This window comes from Grampus griseus, assembly GCF_964374135.1.
Source record: "Grampus griseus genome assembly, chromosome: 2".
Classification (NCBI taxonomy): domain Eukaryota; kingdom Metazoa; phylum Chordata; class Mammalia; order Artiodactyla; family Delphinidae; genus Grampus; species Grampus griseus.
The window spans coordinates 26,760,287-26,781,093 of NC_139018.1; the positions used below are offsets into that span (position 1 = coordinate 26,760,287).

The window sequence follows — 20,807 nt, forward strand, 5'->3', positions numbered from 1 at the left end:
GCCTTTTCTAGAAACTCTGAGTCAGCATTATTAGCATTCCCAGCCTCCCCATTCGACATGTCACTTACAGGCACTATAGAAACTTAAACCATTTGTCTGTCCATCTGTAAAAATACGTGCCTGTTTTGGGGAAGGGTAAGGAGGGACACTACTGTTGGAGGGAGGATCATATGATTTGCTTGGTTTGTTACCAAGAGAAGTCCAATACCAATAATAATGACACTAAAGTACTTGGATAAATGAAGGAAGAGATCCGGAGTCTGGTCTTACCCCTGATCAGCACATGGTGAATGCAGTAAGAAATTCAGCCTGAGGATTCAATTCTGATGGTTACCTAGGGCAATTCCAAACACTCTAGTTGGTCTAAAAGTTCTTTTACTGGACTCATGCCCTCTTATGCTTTTTTACAAAGAACCGTATGGTGAGTCTCCCCAAACACCTTATTTCCCAATTCTACACATCAGCAGGGGACTATGAAGGAATTCTAATTTGTCTACTAACCAATTCATAACCAAATCAGCAAAACAGTTAAGATGGTCCTCAAACTACTAACCAGAAGTCACAGGAACACCTGGAATGCTCTCATTTCTCCCGCAACTGACAGACTTCATCCCTCACAAGCAAACAGAATGCTTCAATGGGCTCAAACCTGTTTTCATTCACCAGGAAGGCACTAGAGCCCTTCTTCTCTTTGCCTTTTTTGGGGTACTTTTTCTTTTAGGATTTCAATGCTGAATCTATAGGACTTTGTTGTGGAAACCCCAGATGCTGGATTCTCCCCCAATAACTCCCTTGTGGCAGCTAAGTCAACCTTCAATGGGCTCTGCAGTCACCTTTCAACCTTTTCTCCAGTGGAGGCCAGAGAGAGGACCTAGGACAGATGAGGAAGCAAGAAAGCAGAGGTAAAGCAGAAAGCAACCAGGGGGCTGAGCTGCATCTTTCTGATGAGCTGTTTAGGTAAACACTGTGCAACTGGATACAGATTCACGTGCCACTGGAGGACCCGTCTGCTGTGGTCTGAAAATGGAGACATTTGCATGCCCCAGCCTCCCAGGTGCTGGAGCTGCCCCTGGGGAAGAGCCCGGGCCCACCATCTGTTGAAACCAAATATAAGAATAAAACATCTCTTTATAGCTCACATTTCTTACCTGAAGTTTAAAAAATTGCCCAGCAATGAAATCAAATGAGAAGTTGGGCCTATTTCAGTCTCGTTTGTGAATACTGATTGTTTGGAACTTAGTAAATGGAAAAAAAAGAAAATAAAAATAGACTTACTTTATTAATTTTAGAAATCAGTAATTCCAAAGGGTGACTTTACCATGGCTCATGTGGTCAGCAGCACACGGACTTTTTTTCACTCTCCGGGAAACTTGTGATATAAACTCCCCCTTTCCCCCAAACCCTCTTGCAAGGGAAGAACAACTTTGGTACATAATGTTGTTGGGATTTTAGGCTTTTAGGAGGTAAAGCTTAATACTGCAATCTGGAAAAGAAGAGGAAGCAAAATGCAAATAGCCAAAGAGCCTCTTTTATATCATCTCTGTGTGGTAGCAGGAGAGGGACAGAGAAGACCTAAGCAGGTGGGAGAGGGGGTGAAAGGGGTAAAAGATACACGTGTGCTCTGATGGGGTATATATCGCTTCCGCTGAATGTCCCCACTGCCAAGTTCCAGTGAAACCGAGCTGACATGTTTTCCTGTCGTCTCAGGAAAAGTCTGGATTGGCTGATAGGCAACAATCTACTGCCACTTCTGCTGGTAGGCACTGGGGACTGAAACAGCAAAAAAAACAATACTCTGGACCCCTTGCAGCACTGGTGGATGCTTCACTGGAGTCACGCACCCAGGAGTAGTGGAGTAGTGGACAGGTTCCTCCTCCGCGTGTCTGTGCTTCATCTTTTAGTGTGAGCGGGATCTGAAAAAGAGGAAGTCAACCAACCACTGAGTGTCTGAAATGAGCACGTGGGGTTTTACTAATTTACAGGAATGTTTGGATTAGTTAGCATTACTGAAGAATAAAGTAGCTGTGGCCCAAATAAATGAAGATCACTTTGAAGTAAAAAACTATTAATTTTAACTACTTTTGTTGGAAACGGTTCTAAAACACTCCCATCCTGCAGCTGCTTCTTTGTTGTGTCGTTTTCTTAGTTTCTCCCGGCCCCCCATAAGAACATTTTATCCCTTCTGCTTCTTAAATAAAAGATGCTAAGTAAGTTAGCCTTTTCTAGAAACTCAGAGTCAGCATTATTAGCATTCAATATTGAACCACATGGAAAAATTGCTCTATGTACACTCTAGAGTTTGTCTAAATCTTCCCTCCGTGCTGGGTTATCAGATAACACTCTGCCTTGTACCTACTGCCTCCACCCCCAAAATACACATCTACATTTCTCCATCTAGTTTAAGAAAAGGAACATTACTATTACCCTAAATCCCCTGTGAGACCCTCCCAATTCTTTCTCATTTCCACTATCTTGAATTTTGGGTTTATCTTCCCCTTGTTTGCTTTTAAAAAACAGGTCTATTTACTACATATACTTATATCCCTACACATTTTATTTTAGTTTTATGTGGTTTTGAATTTTATAGTGCTATTTTATTATGTGACTATTCTTGTATGTGATCTCAGTACACAACTGGAAGAATTTCTTTAGATAGATACTTAGGAGTGGAATTGTTGGGTCATAAATACTTGCATCTTCAACCCTCTAAAAATAATGCCAGCTTAGTTTCCAAAGCAATTGTACCAGTTCATACCCCCTCTGCCAGTGGATGAGCTTCCCCCCAACCTCAACCTCCTCTACATGTGGAGAAGCGGTATTGCCTGAATTTAAAATTTTTGCGAATCAAGTGAGGATATGATGGTATCCTACTGTGGTTTTAATTAGCATCTGACTGATTAGGAATGAGGCTGAGCACCTTCTCAAGTATCTAGTATTACACACACGTTTTGTCTTCTGCAAAATGCCTAGATATGCCTTTTGCTTATTTTCCTATTGAGTTGTTGCTTCTTGATGTTTTTGAACAGCTCGGTTGAGATATAATTCCACACCATTCAATTTACCCATTCAATGTGTAAAATTCAGTGACTTTTAGCATGTTCAGAGTGCATCCATCACCACTATCAAGTCTAGAACATATTCATCGAAAGGAAATGGAAACCCACCTCTCAGCCATCACCCCCATACATCTCATCCCCCCAGACCTAGGCAACCATTAATCTACTTTCTGTCTCTATAGATTTGCCTATTCTGGACATTGCATATTAAGTGGAATCATATAATATGTGGTCCTTTGTGTCTGGCTTCTTTCACTTACCATAATGTTTTCAAGGGTCATCCACATTGTAGCATGCATCCGTATGCTATTCCTTTTAATGGCTGAATACTACTCTATTGTGTATATATACTGTATTTATTTATTCACTCATAAGTTGACGGGTATTTGGGCTGTTTCTACACCTTGGATATTATTAATAATGCTGCTGAAAACATTCAAGTGCAAGTTTTTGTTTGGACATATGTCTTCATTTCTGTTGGGTTATATACATATTGCTGGGTTATAATGGTAACTCTATGTTTAATGGTTTGGGGACCTGCCAAACTGTTTCCCAAAGCATTTGCACCATTTTGCATTTCCACAAGCAGAGTATGAAGCTTCCAATTTCTCCATATCCTCAACACTTGTTATTGTCTTTTTTTGAATACTGCCATCCTGGTGGGTATGAAGTGGTATTCTGCTATGCTTTTGATATGCATTTCCCTAGTAGCTAATGCCATTGAGAATGTTTTCATATGCTAATTGGCACTGTATATCTTCTGTGCAGAAATGCCTTGTTCAGATCCATTGCCCATTTAAAAAATTGAGTTGTCTTTTTAATCATTGAGTTTTAAGACTTCTCTACATATTCTAGATACAAGTCCCTTATTACATACATAATTTGCAAATATTTTCTCCCATTCTGTGGGTTGTCATTTCGACGGTGTCCTCTGAAGCACAAAATTTAAAAATTTTGATGATGTCCAGTTTGTCTACTTTTTCTTTTGTTGCTTATGCTTTTGATGTCATATCTAAGAAACTATTTATTGATTTTTAAAGTTCTTTGCTTAATACCTGGATACTAATTTTTTGAGGGTGTGTGGCAAACACCCTCACCAAGTTTGTGACTTGTTTCTTCAATCTCTTTAGGGTATCTTTTTTTTTTAAAGAGGTTGTTTCATGATTTATTAATTTATAAGGAAAGTCCTGTTCAGAGATAAAAATTAGATTGCATTTAGATATACACTTAACAAGTGACCTTTTCAGAAAATGATTTTGTTTTAAATGTTAAAACTTCCAGAAAATACAGGGCAGTCACCATAAAAATGGATGGTTTCTTTAAAAAACTTTTTAAAATAAAAAATTTCAAACATACACACAAACTAGAATAGTATGACACCTTCCTGTTCTCATCCTCTAGCTTTGATAATTATCAACGTCCTACCATTTTTGTTCCATCTCTCTCCCCATGTTTTTTCTCCTGGAATACTTCAAAGAAAACCCAAGATAACGCAGCATTTCACTCATAAATACTTTAGCATGTATTTCTAATAGAGAAGAACTTAAGGATAAAAGGAAAACAAAACAAAAACCCCACAACATCTTTATGGTGTCTTAGAACAGAAGTTCCTAATTTGAACAAAGTCAAATTGATCAGTTTTCACCTTTCTAGTCTGCACTTTCTGGGTCTAATTTAAGAAATCTTTCCCTTACATTATGGTCATAATGTATTGTCCTATAACGTCTTACAAAAATACTGACACTTTTGCCTTTTGTATTTAAGCTTTTAATTCAAACTAAAATTGTGTAGGGTATGAAGAACAGATCTACTTTCATTTTTTTCCCACACAAGGAAGTCTCCCTTGATAATAATCTTGATAATAATTTTTGGTATCTAGTAAGACAAGTCACACATGGCTCCCTATCTCTCATTCCCATTATTTAAGAGTATAAGGGTTAGGCTTGACCCTTTTCTCTTTCATGTAAATTTCAGAACCAACTTAAGTTAAAAAAAAAAAAAAAGAACAACTAATATCCTGGCCAATCTATAGATAAATTTTGGGGTGAACTGACATCTTACCAAACTGACTTTTAATCTATGAACATGTTTCTCTCTCCATTAATTTTTTTTTAAGTGACTCTCCATAGGGTTTTATAATTTTTTAAAATTGGAATATAATTGCTTTACAATGTTGTGTTAGTTTCTGCTGTACAATGAAGTGAATCAGCTATATGTATACATGTATCCCCTCCCTCTTAGACCTCCCTCCCCCCCCCCACCCCCCCATCCCACCCATCTAGGTCGTCACAGAGCACCAAGCTGAGCTTCCTGTGCTTTATAGCATGTTCCCACTAGCTATTTTACGCATGGTAGTGTATATATGTCAATCCTAATCTCCCAATTCTTCCCCCACCCTCCCCGTCTGCCCCATGTCCACATGCCCGTTCTCTACATGTACGTCTCTATTCCTGCCCTGCAAATAGATTTATCTGTACCATTTTTCTAGATTCCACATGTATGTGTTAACATACGATATTTGTTTTCCTCTTTCTGGCTTACTTCACTCTGTATGACAGACTCTAGGTCCATCCACGTCTCTACAAATGACCCAATTTCGTTCCTTTTTATGGCTAATATTCCATTTTATATATGTACCACATTTTCCTTAGCCATTCATCTGTCGCTGGACATTTAGGTTGTTTCCATGTCCTGGCTATTGTAAACAGTGCTGCAATGAACATTGGGGTCCATGTGTCCTTTTGAATTATGGTTTTCTCAGGGTATATGCCCGGTAGTAGGATTGCTGGGTCATATGGTAGTTCTACTTTTAGTTTTTTAAGGAACCTCCATACTGTTCTCCATAGTGGCTGTATCAATTTACGTTCCCACCAACAGTGCAAGAGGGTTCCCTTTTCTTCACACCCTCTCCAGCATTTATTGTTTGTAGATATTTTGATGACTACTATTCTGACTGGTGTGAGGTGATAACCTCATTGCAGTTTTGATTTGCATTTCTCCAATAATTAGTCATGTTGAGCATCTTTTCATGTGCCTCTTGCCCATCTGTATGTCTTCTTTGGTGAAATGTCTATTTAGATCTTCTTCCCATTTTTTAATTGGGTTGTTTGTTTTTCTGATATTGAGATGCATTAGCTGTTTGTATATTTTGGAGATTACTCCTTTGTCAGTTGCTTCGTTTGCAAATATTTTCTCCCATTCTGAGGTCTGTCTTGTTTATGGTTTCCTTTGCTGTGCAAAAGCTTTTAAGTTTCATTAGGTCCCATTTGTTTATTTTTGTTTTTATTTTCATTACTCTAGGAGGTGGGTCAAAAAAGATCTTGCTGTGGTTTATGTCAGAGTGTTTTTCCTATGTTTTCCTTTAAGAGTTTTATACTGTCTGGTCTTACATTTAGGTCTTTAATCCATTTTGAGTTTATGTTTGTGTATGGTGTTAGGGAGTGTTCTAATTTCATTCTTTTACATGTAGCTACCCAGTTTTCCCAGCAGCACTTATTGAAGAGGCTGTCTTTTCTCCATTGTATATTCTTGCCTCATTTGTCATAAATTAGGTGACCATAGGTACGTGGGTTTATCTCTGGGCTTTCTATCCTGTTCCATTGATGTATATTTCTGTTTTTGTGCCAGTACCATACTGTCTTGATTACTGTACCTTTGTAGTATAGTTTGAAGTTGGGGAGCCTGATTCCTCCTGCTCTGTTTTTCTTTCTCAAGATTGCTTTCGCTATTCAGGGTCTTTTGTGTTTCCACACAAATTGTAAAATTTTTTGTTCTAAATCTGTGAAGAATGCCATTGGTAGTTTGATAGGGATTGCACTGAATCTGTAGATTGATTTGGGTAGTATAGTCATTTTCACAGTGTTGATTCTTCCAATCCAAGAACATGGTATATTTCTCCATCTGTTTATGTCATCTTTGATTTCTTTCATCAGTGTTTTATAGTTTTCTGAGTACCAGTCTTTTGCCTCCTTAGGGAGGTTTATTCCTAGGTATTTTATTCTTTTTGTTGCAATGGTAAGTGGGGTTATTTCCTTAATTTCTCTTTCTGATATTTTGTTGTTAGTGTATAGGAATGCAAAAGATCAATTTTTTAAAAATTTATTTATTTTATTTTTGGCTGTGTTGGGTCTTTGTTGCTGCATGCAGGCTTTCTCTAGTTGTAGCGAGTGGGGGCTATTCTTCATTGCGGGGCATGGGCTTCTCATTGTGGTGGCTTCTCCTGTTGTGGAGCACAGGTTCTAGGCACATGGGCTTCAGTAGTTGTGGCACACGGGCTCAGCAGTTGTGGCTCGTAGCTCTAGAGTGCAGGCTTAGTAGTTGCGGTACATGGGCTTAGCTGCTCTGCAGCATGTGGGATCTTCCCAGACCAGGGCTCGAACCCGTGTCCCCTGCATTGGCAGGTGGATTCTTAACCACTGTGCCACCAAGGAATCCCTGTGCATCAATTTTGTATCCTGCAACCTTACCAAATTCATTGATTAGTTCTAGTAGTTTTCTGGTGGCATCTTTAGGATTTTCTATGTATAGTATCATGCCATCTGCAAACAGTGACAGTTTGACTTCTTCTTTTCCAATTTGTATTCCTTTTATTTATTCTTCTTCTCTGACTGCCTGGCTAGGGCTTCCAAAACTATGTTGAAGAAGAGTGATGAGAGTGGACATCCTTGTCCTTTTCCTGATCTTAGTGTAAATGCTTTCAGTTTCTCACCATTGAGAATGACATTTGCTGTGGTTTTGTCATATATGGCCTTTATTAGACTGAGGTAGGTTCCCTCTATGCCCATTTTCTGGAGAGTTTTTATCATAAATGGGTGTTGAATTTTGTCAAAAGCTTTTTCTGCATCTATTGAGATGATCATATGGTTTTATTCCTTAATTTGTTAATATGGTGTATCACATTGACTGATTTGCATATACTGAACCGACATCTTACCAGACTGACTTTTAATCTATGTACATGTTTCTCTCTCCATTAATTTTTTTTTAAGTGACTCTCCATAGGGTTTTGTAATTTTTTAAATACTAGGTCTTACATATCTTTTGTTAGATTTTTCCCTAGGTACATTATATGTTTTGATGATTATAACTTTGATACAAAGGGTATCTTTTGTATAATCACACGCTCTACCTGTTTGTTGCTGATGTACATAAATGTAATTGATTTTGGAAAACTCCTATAGAGCTAATAATTTTTTTAACATCTTTATTGGAGTATAATTGCTTTACAATGGTGTGTTAGTTTCTGCTTTATAACAAAGTGAATCAGCTACAGAGCTGATAATTTACTTGAACATTCGTTTTGGGTTTCCAATCAGACAAATACGTTATGTAAGAATAATGGCAGATTTGCTTCTTCCTTTATGATTCTTAGGTCATTTATTTTCCTTGTTCTACTTTACTGACTAGGACTTTCAGTACAACACTCGATAGAAGTGATGGGTTCCCTCGTCTTGCTCTGCATCTTAAAGGGAATATTTTCAAGGTTTCCCAACCAATAGCATGATAGTTACTGCTGCTTTTTTGTAGAGATACTCTATCATTAGGCTCCCTTCTATTCTTACTTAGGTAGGATTTTTTTTAAAGTCATGAGGGTATTGAATTTATCAAATGCTCATTCTGTATCCATTGAGAGGAGCATATGATTTTTTCCCCCTTTAATCTGTTACTGCAGACAATTACATTAGTCGATTTTTAAATATTACACAATCTTGAATCTCTGGGATGGACCTAACTTGATCATGATGTCTTTTTTAAAATTGCTGGACTCAGTTTGCTAATGTTCTATTCAGACTTTTTCACATTTATACTCACAATTAAGATCTTATAATTTTAGAACTTTGGGGGGGTGGGGAACTGTCTTTGTTAGGGTTTGATATTAAGATGATAATAAGAGTTAGGAAGTGTTCCCTCTTTTCCGCTACTCTGGAACAGTTTGTGGAAGACTGGTATATCTGATCCTTGGATGGCCAGTAAAACCATAAAAGCCTAGTGTTGAATTTGCGGTAAGACCTGTTCTTGATTCAATTTCCTAATAATTAAAAGAATATTTGGGCTTTATATTTCTTCTTGAGTAAATTTTTATAAGCTAAATACTAAAATTGTATCCATCTCACCAAAGTTTAAAAAATGTATCAAAGTAAGGTTATCCATAGTATCTTCCTACCATCTGTTTAATCTCTGAAGGATGTATAATAATGTCCCTATTTGTTCCTCACAACTGTGAGTTCATTTTCTATTTTATTAATTTCCTCTTTTATCTTTATTATCTTTGAATTTATGTTGTTGTTCTTTTTTTTAACTTCTTAAGTCAGATACTTAGCACATTAACTTTCAGCCTCTCCTCTTTCCCTAGTACTGTATAAATTTTCCTTTAATATTACTTTTTAATATCCCTCAGGTTTTGATAAATAGTATTTTCTAATTGTGATTTTTCTGATGAGTTAACTCTTTCTTAATTTCTAAACACATGAGGATTTTCCAGTTACCTTTTTGTTATGGCATTGTGATCAGGGAATATGGTCTTTGAAATGTGATTTAAGGCCTACTACATAGTTTCCACAAATACTCCACAGACACTTGCAAAGAATGTGTATTACGCACTTACTTAGTGTGACGTTCTATACATATCTATTATATCAAGCCTGTTAACTGTGTGGTTCAAATTTCCTAAAATGTTTTCAAGATTTTAAGACTGCTTGATCTACCAATTACTGAGTTACATTAAAACATTCCATTATGAAGATGGATCTGTCTATCTCTCTTTGCAGTTCTGTTCATTTTTGCCCAATATATTTTTCATAAGTATGCATTGTATTTAATTTGAAAAGTCAGTAAATATACTAGTTAAAATAAGTCAACAAGAAAAAGTTAAATACTTTCCTGGTGAATCTTTAGAACTTTTAGCCATAATGTAGTGATCCTCTTTCTTTCTTTTTTTTTTTTTTTTTTTTTTTTTTTTTGCGGTATGCGGGCCTCTCACTGTTGTGGCCTCTCCCGTTGCGGAGCACAGGCTCCGGACGCGCAGGCTCAGCGGCCATGGCTCACGGGACCAGCCGCTGCGCGGCATATGGGATCCTCCCGGACCGGAGCACGAACCCATGTCCCCTGCATCGGCAGGCGGACTCTCAACCACTACGCCACCAGGGAAGCCCCCTCTTTATTTCTTGACATGCTTTTTGCCTTAAAATCGATTTGTTTAGTTTTTGATGATGGCCATTCTGACTGGTGTGAGGTGATACCTCGTCGTAGTTTTGATTTGCATTTCTCTGATGATCAATGATGTTGAGCATCCTTTCATGTGTTTGTTGGCTATCTGTATATCTTCTTTGGAGAAATGTCTATTTAGGTCTTCTGCCCACTTTTGGATTGGGTTTTTTTTTTTTTTTTTTTTTTTGATGGTTCTGAAAAACCTAGGGGCAGGACAGGAATAAAGATGCAGATGTAGAGAATGGACTTGAGGACACAGGGAGAGGGAAGGGTAAGCTGGGACGAAGTGTGAGAGTGGCATGGACATATATACACTACCAAATGTAAAACAGATAGCTCGTGGGAAGCAGCCGCATAGCACAGGGAGATCAGCTTGGTGCTCTGTGACCACCTAGAGGGGTGGGATAGGGAGGGTGGGATGGAGATGCAAGAGGGAGGAGATATGTGGATATATGTATGTGTATAGCTGATTCACTTTGTTATAAAGCAGAAACTAACACACCATTGTAAAGCAATTATACTCCAATAAAGATGTTCAAAAAATATTATATTAAAAAAAATCTATTTGTCTGATGACTATAGCTACATTCCCCTGGTATATCGTTTTCCAGCCTTTTCCTTTCATCCTTTTTATATACTTATATTTGAGATGTGCCTCTTTTAACCAGCTTTGGTTCGTGGGGTCCTTCATAGTCTGGCCCCTCGTCATCTCTTGAGGCCCATCTGTGCCCACTCTCTTCTTCGCTCCCCACACTGCAGCCCCACTGGTGTGCTTGTCTTTCCCAAACACAGCAGCCATGACCTCCTTCAAGGCATGTACTCATGCTGTTCCCTCTGCCTGGAATTCCCTTCCCTTCATGACCACCAGCTCATTCCCTCACCTCCTTCAGGGCTTCACTCAAATGACACTCTTCTTGACTACTCTGTTTAGAATAGTGCCTCTCCTATTCTCTATCTCCTTTCATGGCTTTTCTTTTTCTCTAAGAACACTCACCACTACCTAATGTACTATTTGTGTTATATTTGGTTTGTTGTCTATCTCTCCCATTAGGGATTTTTGGTTGTTTTGTTCACTGCTCTGTGCTGTGTGCCTAGTGCTGACAGTAGTGTGTAGCACATAGTAGATGCTCAGTAAATATCTGTCCAATGAATCAGTCTTTGACTTTCACTGGAACATTTAGTCCACTCAAATTATTGTAATTACTATTATTTTTATTTATTTCTACAATCTTAAGTGTGTTTTCTATTTGTTCTACCTTTTCTGTGTTTTCTTTTCATCCTCATGGATTTATTATTTTTCTCATTTCATTTCCTCTTGACTATTTTGGAAGTTTCACATTTCTAATCTTTTAGCAGTTACTCTATTCATTTTTGCATTTGTATAAACTAGGTAAAGCTGAAGTTAATCCATATCTTCACCTTTTTATTGTACAATGTCAGGTTAGACTACTTTAACTCTGATCACACCCTCTCTCTTTACTTATATGATATTGATGTTGGATATTTTCATTCCCTCTCTCTCTTTTAACCACACAAGAACATAATTATCACTTCACTGGTTATTATGTTTACATTTGCCCATATTTTTACACATTCTTTGCTCATAATTCCTCCTTGCATCTCAGACCTTTTTCTGGTATCATCTTTCTCTATTTGAAATACATTCTTTAGATTCTTTCCTTTTGTGGAGGTTTGCTAGGGACAAATTCTTTGGGGCTTTATGCGTTGAAAAGTGTCTTTATTTCACCTTTATCCTTGAAAGGTATTTTTGCTTTAAGTACATTTCTGGTGTGGTAATTGTTTCTTGTCATCAATGGCAAGATTAAACTGCGTTTTGGGTTCCACTCTTGCTGTTGAGCAGTATGCTCTCAACCAAATTGGCATTCCTTTGGTAAGGCTTCTTTTCTCTCTAGCTGCTTTTAACATCTTTTCTTTGTCTTTGGTATTCTAAAGTTTTAGTATGGTGTATCTAGGTGTGGATTTCTTGTGATTCACTGCAATTTGTGTACCTTTCATTAGCTTTGGAAAATTTCTAGCTGTGAGCTCTTCAAATATTGTCCCTGCCCCATTTTTCTTCCAGAACTCCAGTTAGATGTCTATTAGGGCTTCTCACTTGGGTTTTCCACCACTTTTTCTTTCTGTGCTACATTCCAGATAATTGCTTTAAATACATCTTCAGCTCATTAAATCTCCCATCAGCTGGATCTAATCTGCAGCTAAGCCCATTCATTGAATTTTAAACTTTACTATATTTTTTCAATTCTGAAAGTGCTACTTAGTTCTTTTTCAAATCTGCTTGGTCGTAAGTTTAACCTCTTGGTTTTACTCATACTTTTATTCCCTCCTTTAATTTCTCTAAACATATGAGAATTTTTTGTTTTAAATTGTATGTCTGGTAATTTCAATATCTTAGTCTTTGCAGGTCTGATATTGTTATCTGTTATTTTTGCTGACTTTTGCTTATGGCGCTGTGTTTCCTTTTCTGTTTTGTAATTTTAAACTGTGATACCACAGTTCTCAGAATGTTACTTGTGGGAATTATTTGAGATTTGAGTTGAAGGAGGATTTCTCCAGAAAAAATATGCATTTAATGCTACTGGATGCCTGGGGCCACCACTAGCTTAGGACCACCTTAAACAAGATTCTCAGTTTGAAGTTTTTTGGAGCACCTAGGGAATACGATTCATGCCCAAGCTTACATGAGAGCCAGTTTGTGGTTATAAATGAAAAAGGGAGAGTCCTCTACTCCAACTCACTCACCACCAAGGTTCAAGACAGGCAATTTCTTTCAGTGCCTAAGCGGGTGGAGCACAGGTGGGAGGGGAGGTTTATTTCTGGTTAACCTTCACATGGAGAATACAGCCCTTTGGGGTCCCATCTTTATGTGAAAGGTCTCCAGTTAGACTCTCACCTTGAGATTTGCCAGTTGTCCCTTACATCTGCCATAATTCTAGTCTAGAGCTGCTTTAATCCCTGCTCCTGCCTGGTGACCCAGTGCTGGGGTAATTAGGGCAGGAAGGATATATGGAATAATAATGTTATTGCATTTCCCCCCTCACTGCCTCTGTGGCCATGATCAGAAGCCAGCTCTTTTTTGTAGCACTTTAAAAAAACAGCCATTGAAGTTATCCCATCTTCTGTTTTGCTTTGATGTCCTAGTGTGGAACTTTTCTTGTTTTTTCGTCAAATGTCTATACATCATACTGCCTATTTACACACTCACTTGGCATTTACCAAATAAACAGTTACATCTTATTAGGTTAGTTCTAAAGTCAATAAGCAACATAAACATAAAATCAGAATTACTTCTGACAACCTTAAAGCACCTGTAAAATACATTATACTGGTTTGGCAACTATCAGAGTCCAACAAACCCAATTTTTCTCCCAGCCTAGCACCAGACTAAAGTAACTGCCTTGTGTTACACAGTGAATAAAAATATTTTTAAACATGGATCGACATTCTGCCAAGGTGAAATACACCATGAGAGGCACCTAGGAGTGGAGAAGGCACAGCAGGTTCACACTCCATGCTCACTTTAAGGTATACGTTCCCCGAGCAGAATGGTGGACAGACTTTCCTAAATTACCTAAAACATTGTTTCTTAAACTTTTGGGGGTGGGGTGGGGGGGAGGGGACTTCGTCTTGCACGTGCCCCTCATTTCCCCTGCTACCCTCTTCTCAGGGCAGAGACCGTGTCTTTACAAGGCCCAAGCTCACAGCATTTTGCCATGTAAATATTTACAGGGGGACTGCTTGGTAAATATTCCATTGACTGCTGTGGAAATGAGCGGAAGCACAGCAGTGTTCCTGATGGGAAGTAAAAGATTTCCAACTAACAATACAAACTATGCTTCTGCAAACAGCAGAAGGCCCCGTGTGATCCGCAATCCACACCCCAGACCAGTGCTCTAGCACCCATCAGCTGCTGGAGGAAAGGGAGGCAAGTTTCCCATGAGGTCATCTGATCATGGCTTTTCTAGTCTAGAAAAGACAGAAAATCATCATGACTTCCATTCTAATAAAGAAGGCCCAGACCTCAAACAACATGAACATAAAACTGGAGTTATTTTTCTCCTTCCAAGGTCTGAAATGATTAGGAGAAATAAAATTAAATTCATTTTTAAAATTACCTAAATGCAAAGACTTTTTAAATTGTGCCTTAGATTTGTCCCTAAGGCCTTTCCAATGGATCTGAGTGGCTCTGGTAGTACACTCTGGCAGCATTCTGGTTTGGTAAGAAAGACAGTGAATGAATCACTTTATTTATATCCTGAGTGACATTAGGAGAAAGGGACAGCTGGGGAGTGAGGGCCAACCTGCTGGCCCTTCACCTTCCTGGGCACAGCTCTAGTATGCAGGAATGAACAACACAGGCACAAGAGCATCAGATCCATTTCATGAAACCCTGCCTGGGTGACACAAAGGCACTGCGCACAGCTGCAAGGGGTTTGTGTAGAGCAAAGGCAGCCCCTGAGTGACGCTGAAATGCAGTCACGTGGGAGAGGGAGCTGCTGACCACAGCAGCACCGTCAAGCGCTCATGCCCTCCCAGAAATGCTTCTGAATTCTCATGAAGAATACAAGCACCTGGTGTAACTCTTTGATGCCAAAACCAACATGGGCTCAAGTGTCCATCCATGGGGGAGATTTACTTCCTACTTGCAAATGAGTATTGAATAGTTTTAATAAAATGCCGTTTTAAGGAATTCTACTATAAAGAACTAAAGTCATGTAGACAATAAGCCTAATTCTTCTAAGAAAATTATACGCAACTGATTTCTGAAAGTATATTTAATTCTTACAAACCTGTAAAAACCATATTACCCTTATTCTGGTTCACTTTCTTATTACAGCAAACCCTAAGATGAGCATGATAAAGTTACAGCACGGAATAGAAAGATACACATCTATTTGGATGACTTTCAGACATCACTCAGTGAAAAGTGTTTCTTTTTTTTAACTACATTCAGATAACGTATCTTAAGGGCAGACCATTTAACACGTTTACATAGAGCTTTTTTTGGCATAAGAGTATTTAATAACTTCCCTTTTTTTGAAAATTTAAGAATTGCAAGGCTGATCTAAATCAAAGTCCTTGGGATCTAATTCTATGATCTATCTACATCTATTTAGTTTTGAAGCGTAATCCACTTAAGCATATCTGAGATATATATTTATATATATGTTTACATATTTTTATATGTTTATATATAATGTCTATATATAAAACGTTTATATGTAATATACCTGTAAATAATCTGGATTTATAAGATAAATCACTAAGTCATTAAAAGGGAAATGATTTATTTCACCAAAAGTTTCTTTACTTTCTTAAAAAGAATTAATTTCTTATGCAAATCAAAACTACAACGAGGTACCATCTAATGTTGCTCAGAATGGCTATCATTTAAAAAACCTACAAATAATAAATGCTGGAGAGGGTGTGGAGAAAAGGGAACTCTCTTGCACTGTTGGCAGGAATGTAAATTGGTGCAGCCACTATGGAGAACAGTATGGAGGTTCCTCAGAAAACTAAAAATAGAATTGCCATATGATCCAACAATCCCACTCCTGGGCACATACCGAGACAAAACTATAATTCGAAAAGATACATGCACCCCTATGTTCATAGCAGCACTATTTATAAAGAAGATGTGATATATATATATATATATATATATATATATATATATATATATATATAATGGAATACTACTCAGCCATAAAAAGAATGAAATAATGCCACCTGCAACAACATGGATGGACCTAGAGATTATCACACTAAGCGAAGTAAATCAGAAAGAGAAAGACAAATACCATATGATATCACTTATATGTGGAATCTAAAATATGACACAAATGAACACATCTACAAAATAGAAATAGACTCACAGACGTAAGAGAACAGACTTGTGGTTGCCAAGGAGGAGGGGGGAGTGTGGGGGAAAGGATTGGGATTTTGGGATTAGTAGATGCCAACTAGTATATATAAGATGGACAAACAACAAGGTTCTACTGTAGAGCACAGGGAACTATATTCAATATCCTGTGATAAACCATAACAGAAAAGAATATGAAAAGGAATATATATAACTGAATCACTTTGTTGTACAGCAGAAATTAACATTGTACATCATTATACTTCAGTAAAATTAATAAAAATACAGTAACAATATAAAATTTAAAAAAGATTTTATTTCTTTATAGAGAGTTCTAGAAATGAAGAGGGATAGAGTAACACAATACTATGAACTTTAACCTGATTTCTTCTATTCACCAGCCTTCTAATCTTTGGAATTTAATAATGATTACTGTTTTCTGACTATAGGATAAATTCATGCTCACTGTAGAAAAGCTTTGGTGAGGTTTAAGAACAAATTTTTATATAGCTTTGAGTTCAAAAGAACTGATGTACAGAGGGACCTTTCCTATTCTAGAACAATTATTTTTAGCCTGATAAAAATTCAGTCTCATTCCTCCTATAGTAGATGCGTCATTAATTCAAAAAGGGCGCTGGATACCAGTTCTTTGCCTAAGGATCAGGAGAACAGTAGACGTTCAACTACCTGAGGAAAGTAAATGAAGGGACCCTAAACCGGTGACTTTCAAACTTGCTGTTTTTTTTTTTTACTGCAATGCATAGGTGTAAAAAATACATCTCATATGAACACTCAAATAAATAGCTTTATGACTTAAAGTCTCACAGAACAATTCTTACTTTTATGATAGATGGACCTGGTATTTTCCTTTCTATTCCATTCTGTTCCATTGTGGGGGGAGGGAGGAAGAATTGATGGTTATGGCCAGTGGTATGCTAGTAATTGTTTAACAACAGGCCCTCTGTGGTAAAATGAGCAAACAAAAGCCCTGACTTTGTCTTGCTGGCTGATGTCCACTACAGCCGCGTTCCAGTAAGCAATGTGAAGTTATTGCAGGCAGGGTTGAGAAGAGGCATGCACCACGGTCTCTCGTGAGCCTGGCTGTGACCCACCAAATTGATTTGATGACCCACTCGTAGGTCATGACCCACAGTTTAAAAACCACTGCTCTAGAGTCTAGACAATCAAATTCCTTAGCAGTTCACAGGAAGCTGAGAGAGACCAGTAGATACTGTTGCCAGGAGGCACTGAATGAGAGCACATGCGCTGGGATGACAAGCTGCCTGGGCACCAGAGGGGAACAACCAGCCCCTCGCGCCTCCTCAGACTCAGGCATCTCTGAACTAGGGCCTTCAGCTTCCCAAAGACCGATCATCTGGGGAAAGTGAGAGATGCCAGGAGAAACCTTAGGAAAATCACAGTCTCTCTGAGCTTCCTTTTCTTTCTCGTATAGGAATAATAACTTGCGTACTCCACTGGATTGTTGGAAGATAATTCACATGAAAACATTCTGAAAATCGTAAAGGAATCTACAGGGCAGTATTCGCATGAAAATGACTACATTTAACAATATCTTACTCACAGGCAACTAAATATCATCTATCTTAGCATCTGAGTTCATCAATCATTCCCACCCTTTTGATCTCTCCTATGTGGTCCTCTGAGATTCTGAAACACCCAGGCGTCTCCTCTCAACGCTGGTTCCTTGGACTCCTCCACTGCCTCCTTTTCTCTTTTGCACTTTGTTGCTCTTTCTTACATCCTTTCCTTCAGAGAATTTATCCACTGACAGTTTTAACAGGTAGCTATACAAGGACGATTGCCAAACTCTACATCCAGCTCTGACTTCTCCCTGGCTTTTGAGAAGACTTTTCTGAATTTAATGTTCAGCCATCATCTCAAATTCGACTTCTAAAATACTATCTAGGAAGCACAGAGACTCCCAACAGGATCAACCCAAAGGAGATCACACCAAGACACACTGTAATTAAAATGGCAAAAATTAAAGATAGAGAATGTTAAAAGCTGCAAGGGAAAAGCAACAAGTTACATACAAAGGAACTCCCATAACACTATCAGCTGACTTTTCAGCAGAAACTTTGCAGGCCAGAAGGGAGTGGCATGATATACCTACAACCAAGAATACTCTACCTGGCAAGGCTTTCGTTTAGATATGATAGAGAGATCAAAAGTTTTACAAGCAAGCACCACCAAAGAGTTCAGCACCACCAAGCCAGCTTTATAAGAAATGTTAAAGGGACTTCTCTAAGGGAAAAAGAAAAGGCCACTACTAGAAACATGAAAATTATGAAAGGAAAAATCTCATTGGTAAAGACAAATATACAGTAAAGGTAGTAAATCAGCCATGTATAAAGCTAGTAGGAAGGATAAAAGACAAACGTATATAGTAAAATCATCTACAGCCACAATAAGTTGTTAAGGGATACACAAAACAAAAAGATGTATGATATGATGTAAAAAACAGTAAATGTGAGGGAAGGGGCAGTAAAAATGCAGAGTTGTTAAAATGTGTTTGAACTTAAGAGACCAGCAAATTAATCATTCATATATATATATATATGGCTACGTACAGTGTGGGGAATAAAGTAAATAACCATGTAATACCTTTGTATGGTGACATAACTAGACTTATCATGGTGGTCATTTTGAAATGTAAAGAAATACCAAATCACTATTTTGTGTAACAGGAACAAACAAACTCATAGAAAAAGAGATCAGATTTGTGGTTACCAGAGGCAGGGAGGGGGAATTAGATGAAGGTGGTCAAAAGGTACACACTTCCAGTTACAAGATACATAAGTACTAAGGATGTAATGTACAACTTGATAATACAATGAACACTGCTGTGTGTTACATATGAAAGACGTTAGGAGAGTAAATCCTAAGAGTTCTCATCACAAAGAATTTTTAAAAAATATTTCTTTAATTTTGTATCTATATGAGATGATAAATATTTCCTACACATATTATGATAACCATTTCCTGATGTAAGTAATTCAGCAATTCTACATCTTGGTATATACCCAAAAGAACTGAAGGCAGGGTCTTGAGCAGATATTTGTACATCCATGTTCACAGGAGCATTATTCACATAGCCGAAAGGTGAAAGTAACCCAAGTATCCAACGATGGATGACTGGATAAACAAAATGTGGTACACACATACAATGGAATATTATTCAGCCTTTAGAAAGGAAGGAATTCTGACACATGCTGCAACACAAAAGATCCTTGAGGACATTATGCTGAGTTAAACAAGCCAGTCACAAAATGACAAATACTGTATGATTCCACTTACATGCAGTCTCTAGAGCAGACAAATTCATAGAGACAGAAAGCAGAATGGTGGTTGCCAGGGAGTGGGGGAGGGGAAACAGGGAGTTAGCGTTCAATGGGTACAGAGTTTCAATTGTGCAAGGTAAAAAGAAGTTCTAAAGACGGATGGTGGCGATGGTTGTACAATGATGTGAATGTCCTTAATCCACTGAACTGTACACTTAAAAATGGTTAAAATGCTAAATTTTGTGTTATGTGTATTTCTTCACAATTAAAAAGGAGATATTGAATAATAATATATATTGATCTATCTCTTATTCTGTTTCAGGTACTATATGAAGTATTGATATTTACTGCATACATTGTCTTATGTAACCCTATATCTGTATAGATGCTAGGAAGGGTGGAAAGCAGGGGGAAATCTATTGTTTTTGTCTGCCTAGCGTCCCTTCCCATCTGCTTATGGTTTTAGCTCCTTTCACTTCCTCTGGGAAAACTATAACCCTATCTCCTCTATTCCAATCAGGTGATTACGGCCAGACTACAGATGTTCCTCCTATACCCTTTCCATCACAAAAGCTGGCAGATGACCCAGAACTGGCCAAAGTCCCATCCCCTTACCCGCAGCAATTGCTTTAAGAGGTGGTCATGTCATCCAAGCCAAGCCAGTCACAGCCCTTCCTTAGGACGTATATATACTAACATAGAAGAGTCCTTTTCACCCTGTGGTCATTAAACTGCAAAGAATAAGGCTGGAGCTGCTGCTCAAATTACCCTCCATCTAACCTTGCTACATGGAAGAAAACATTTAAAGAAGAAAGAGGGAGGTTAATGAAGCTGTGAAGAGACATGAAGAGAGATGAAAAAAGATAGAGAGAAAGAAGAGGCAGAGAGGGACGGAAAGAAAGAAAGATCTGACCACACTTAAAAAACTGTTCCTATTTGTATTTTTAAAAAGTAATCTGGGGGACTTCCCTGGTGGCACAGTGGTTAAGACTCTAGGCTCCCAATGCAGTGGGCCCGGGTTCCATCCCTGGCCAGGGAACTATATCCCACAGGCATGCCACAACTAAGAGTTCGCATGCCACAGCTAAGTAGCCGGCAAGCCGCAACTAAGGAGCCCGCCTGCCGCAACTAAGACCTGGCGCAGCCAAAAAAAAAAAAAGTAATCTCTGCACAAATTAAAAAAAAAAGAAAATCAAACAACACAGACGGGTGTAGAGTTAAAAGTGTCTCTTCTACCCTAGACTCTTTGCTATGTTACTGCTGTGTGTATCTGTATCCGTCTCAGAATAGTCTTTGCACATACAAGCAAACATACGATAAACATATATTCCTTCTCCCCTTTTTACACGGATGGGAGCATAA

General features: G+C 38.1%; 1 protein-coding gene across 1 annotated transcript in view; it reads right to left on the bottom strand.

Moving 5' to 3' along the window:
- Window positions 1-1,318: 1,318 nt before the first annotated feature.
- The window catches only part of TTLL5 (tubulin tyrosine ligase like 5), a gene marked incomplete at its 3' end in the record, with an annotated part of 304,702 nt that continues 285,213 nt past the window's right edge, over window positions 1,319-20,807 (bottom strand). The window contains exon 33 of the mRNA XM_082648276.1: window positions 1,319-1,913. Within this exon, the coding sequence (XP_082504402.1) occupies window positions 1,891-1,913 (23 nt within the window). The remainder of the gene's footprint in view (window positions 1,914-20,807) is intronic.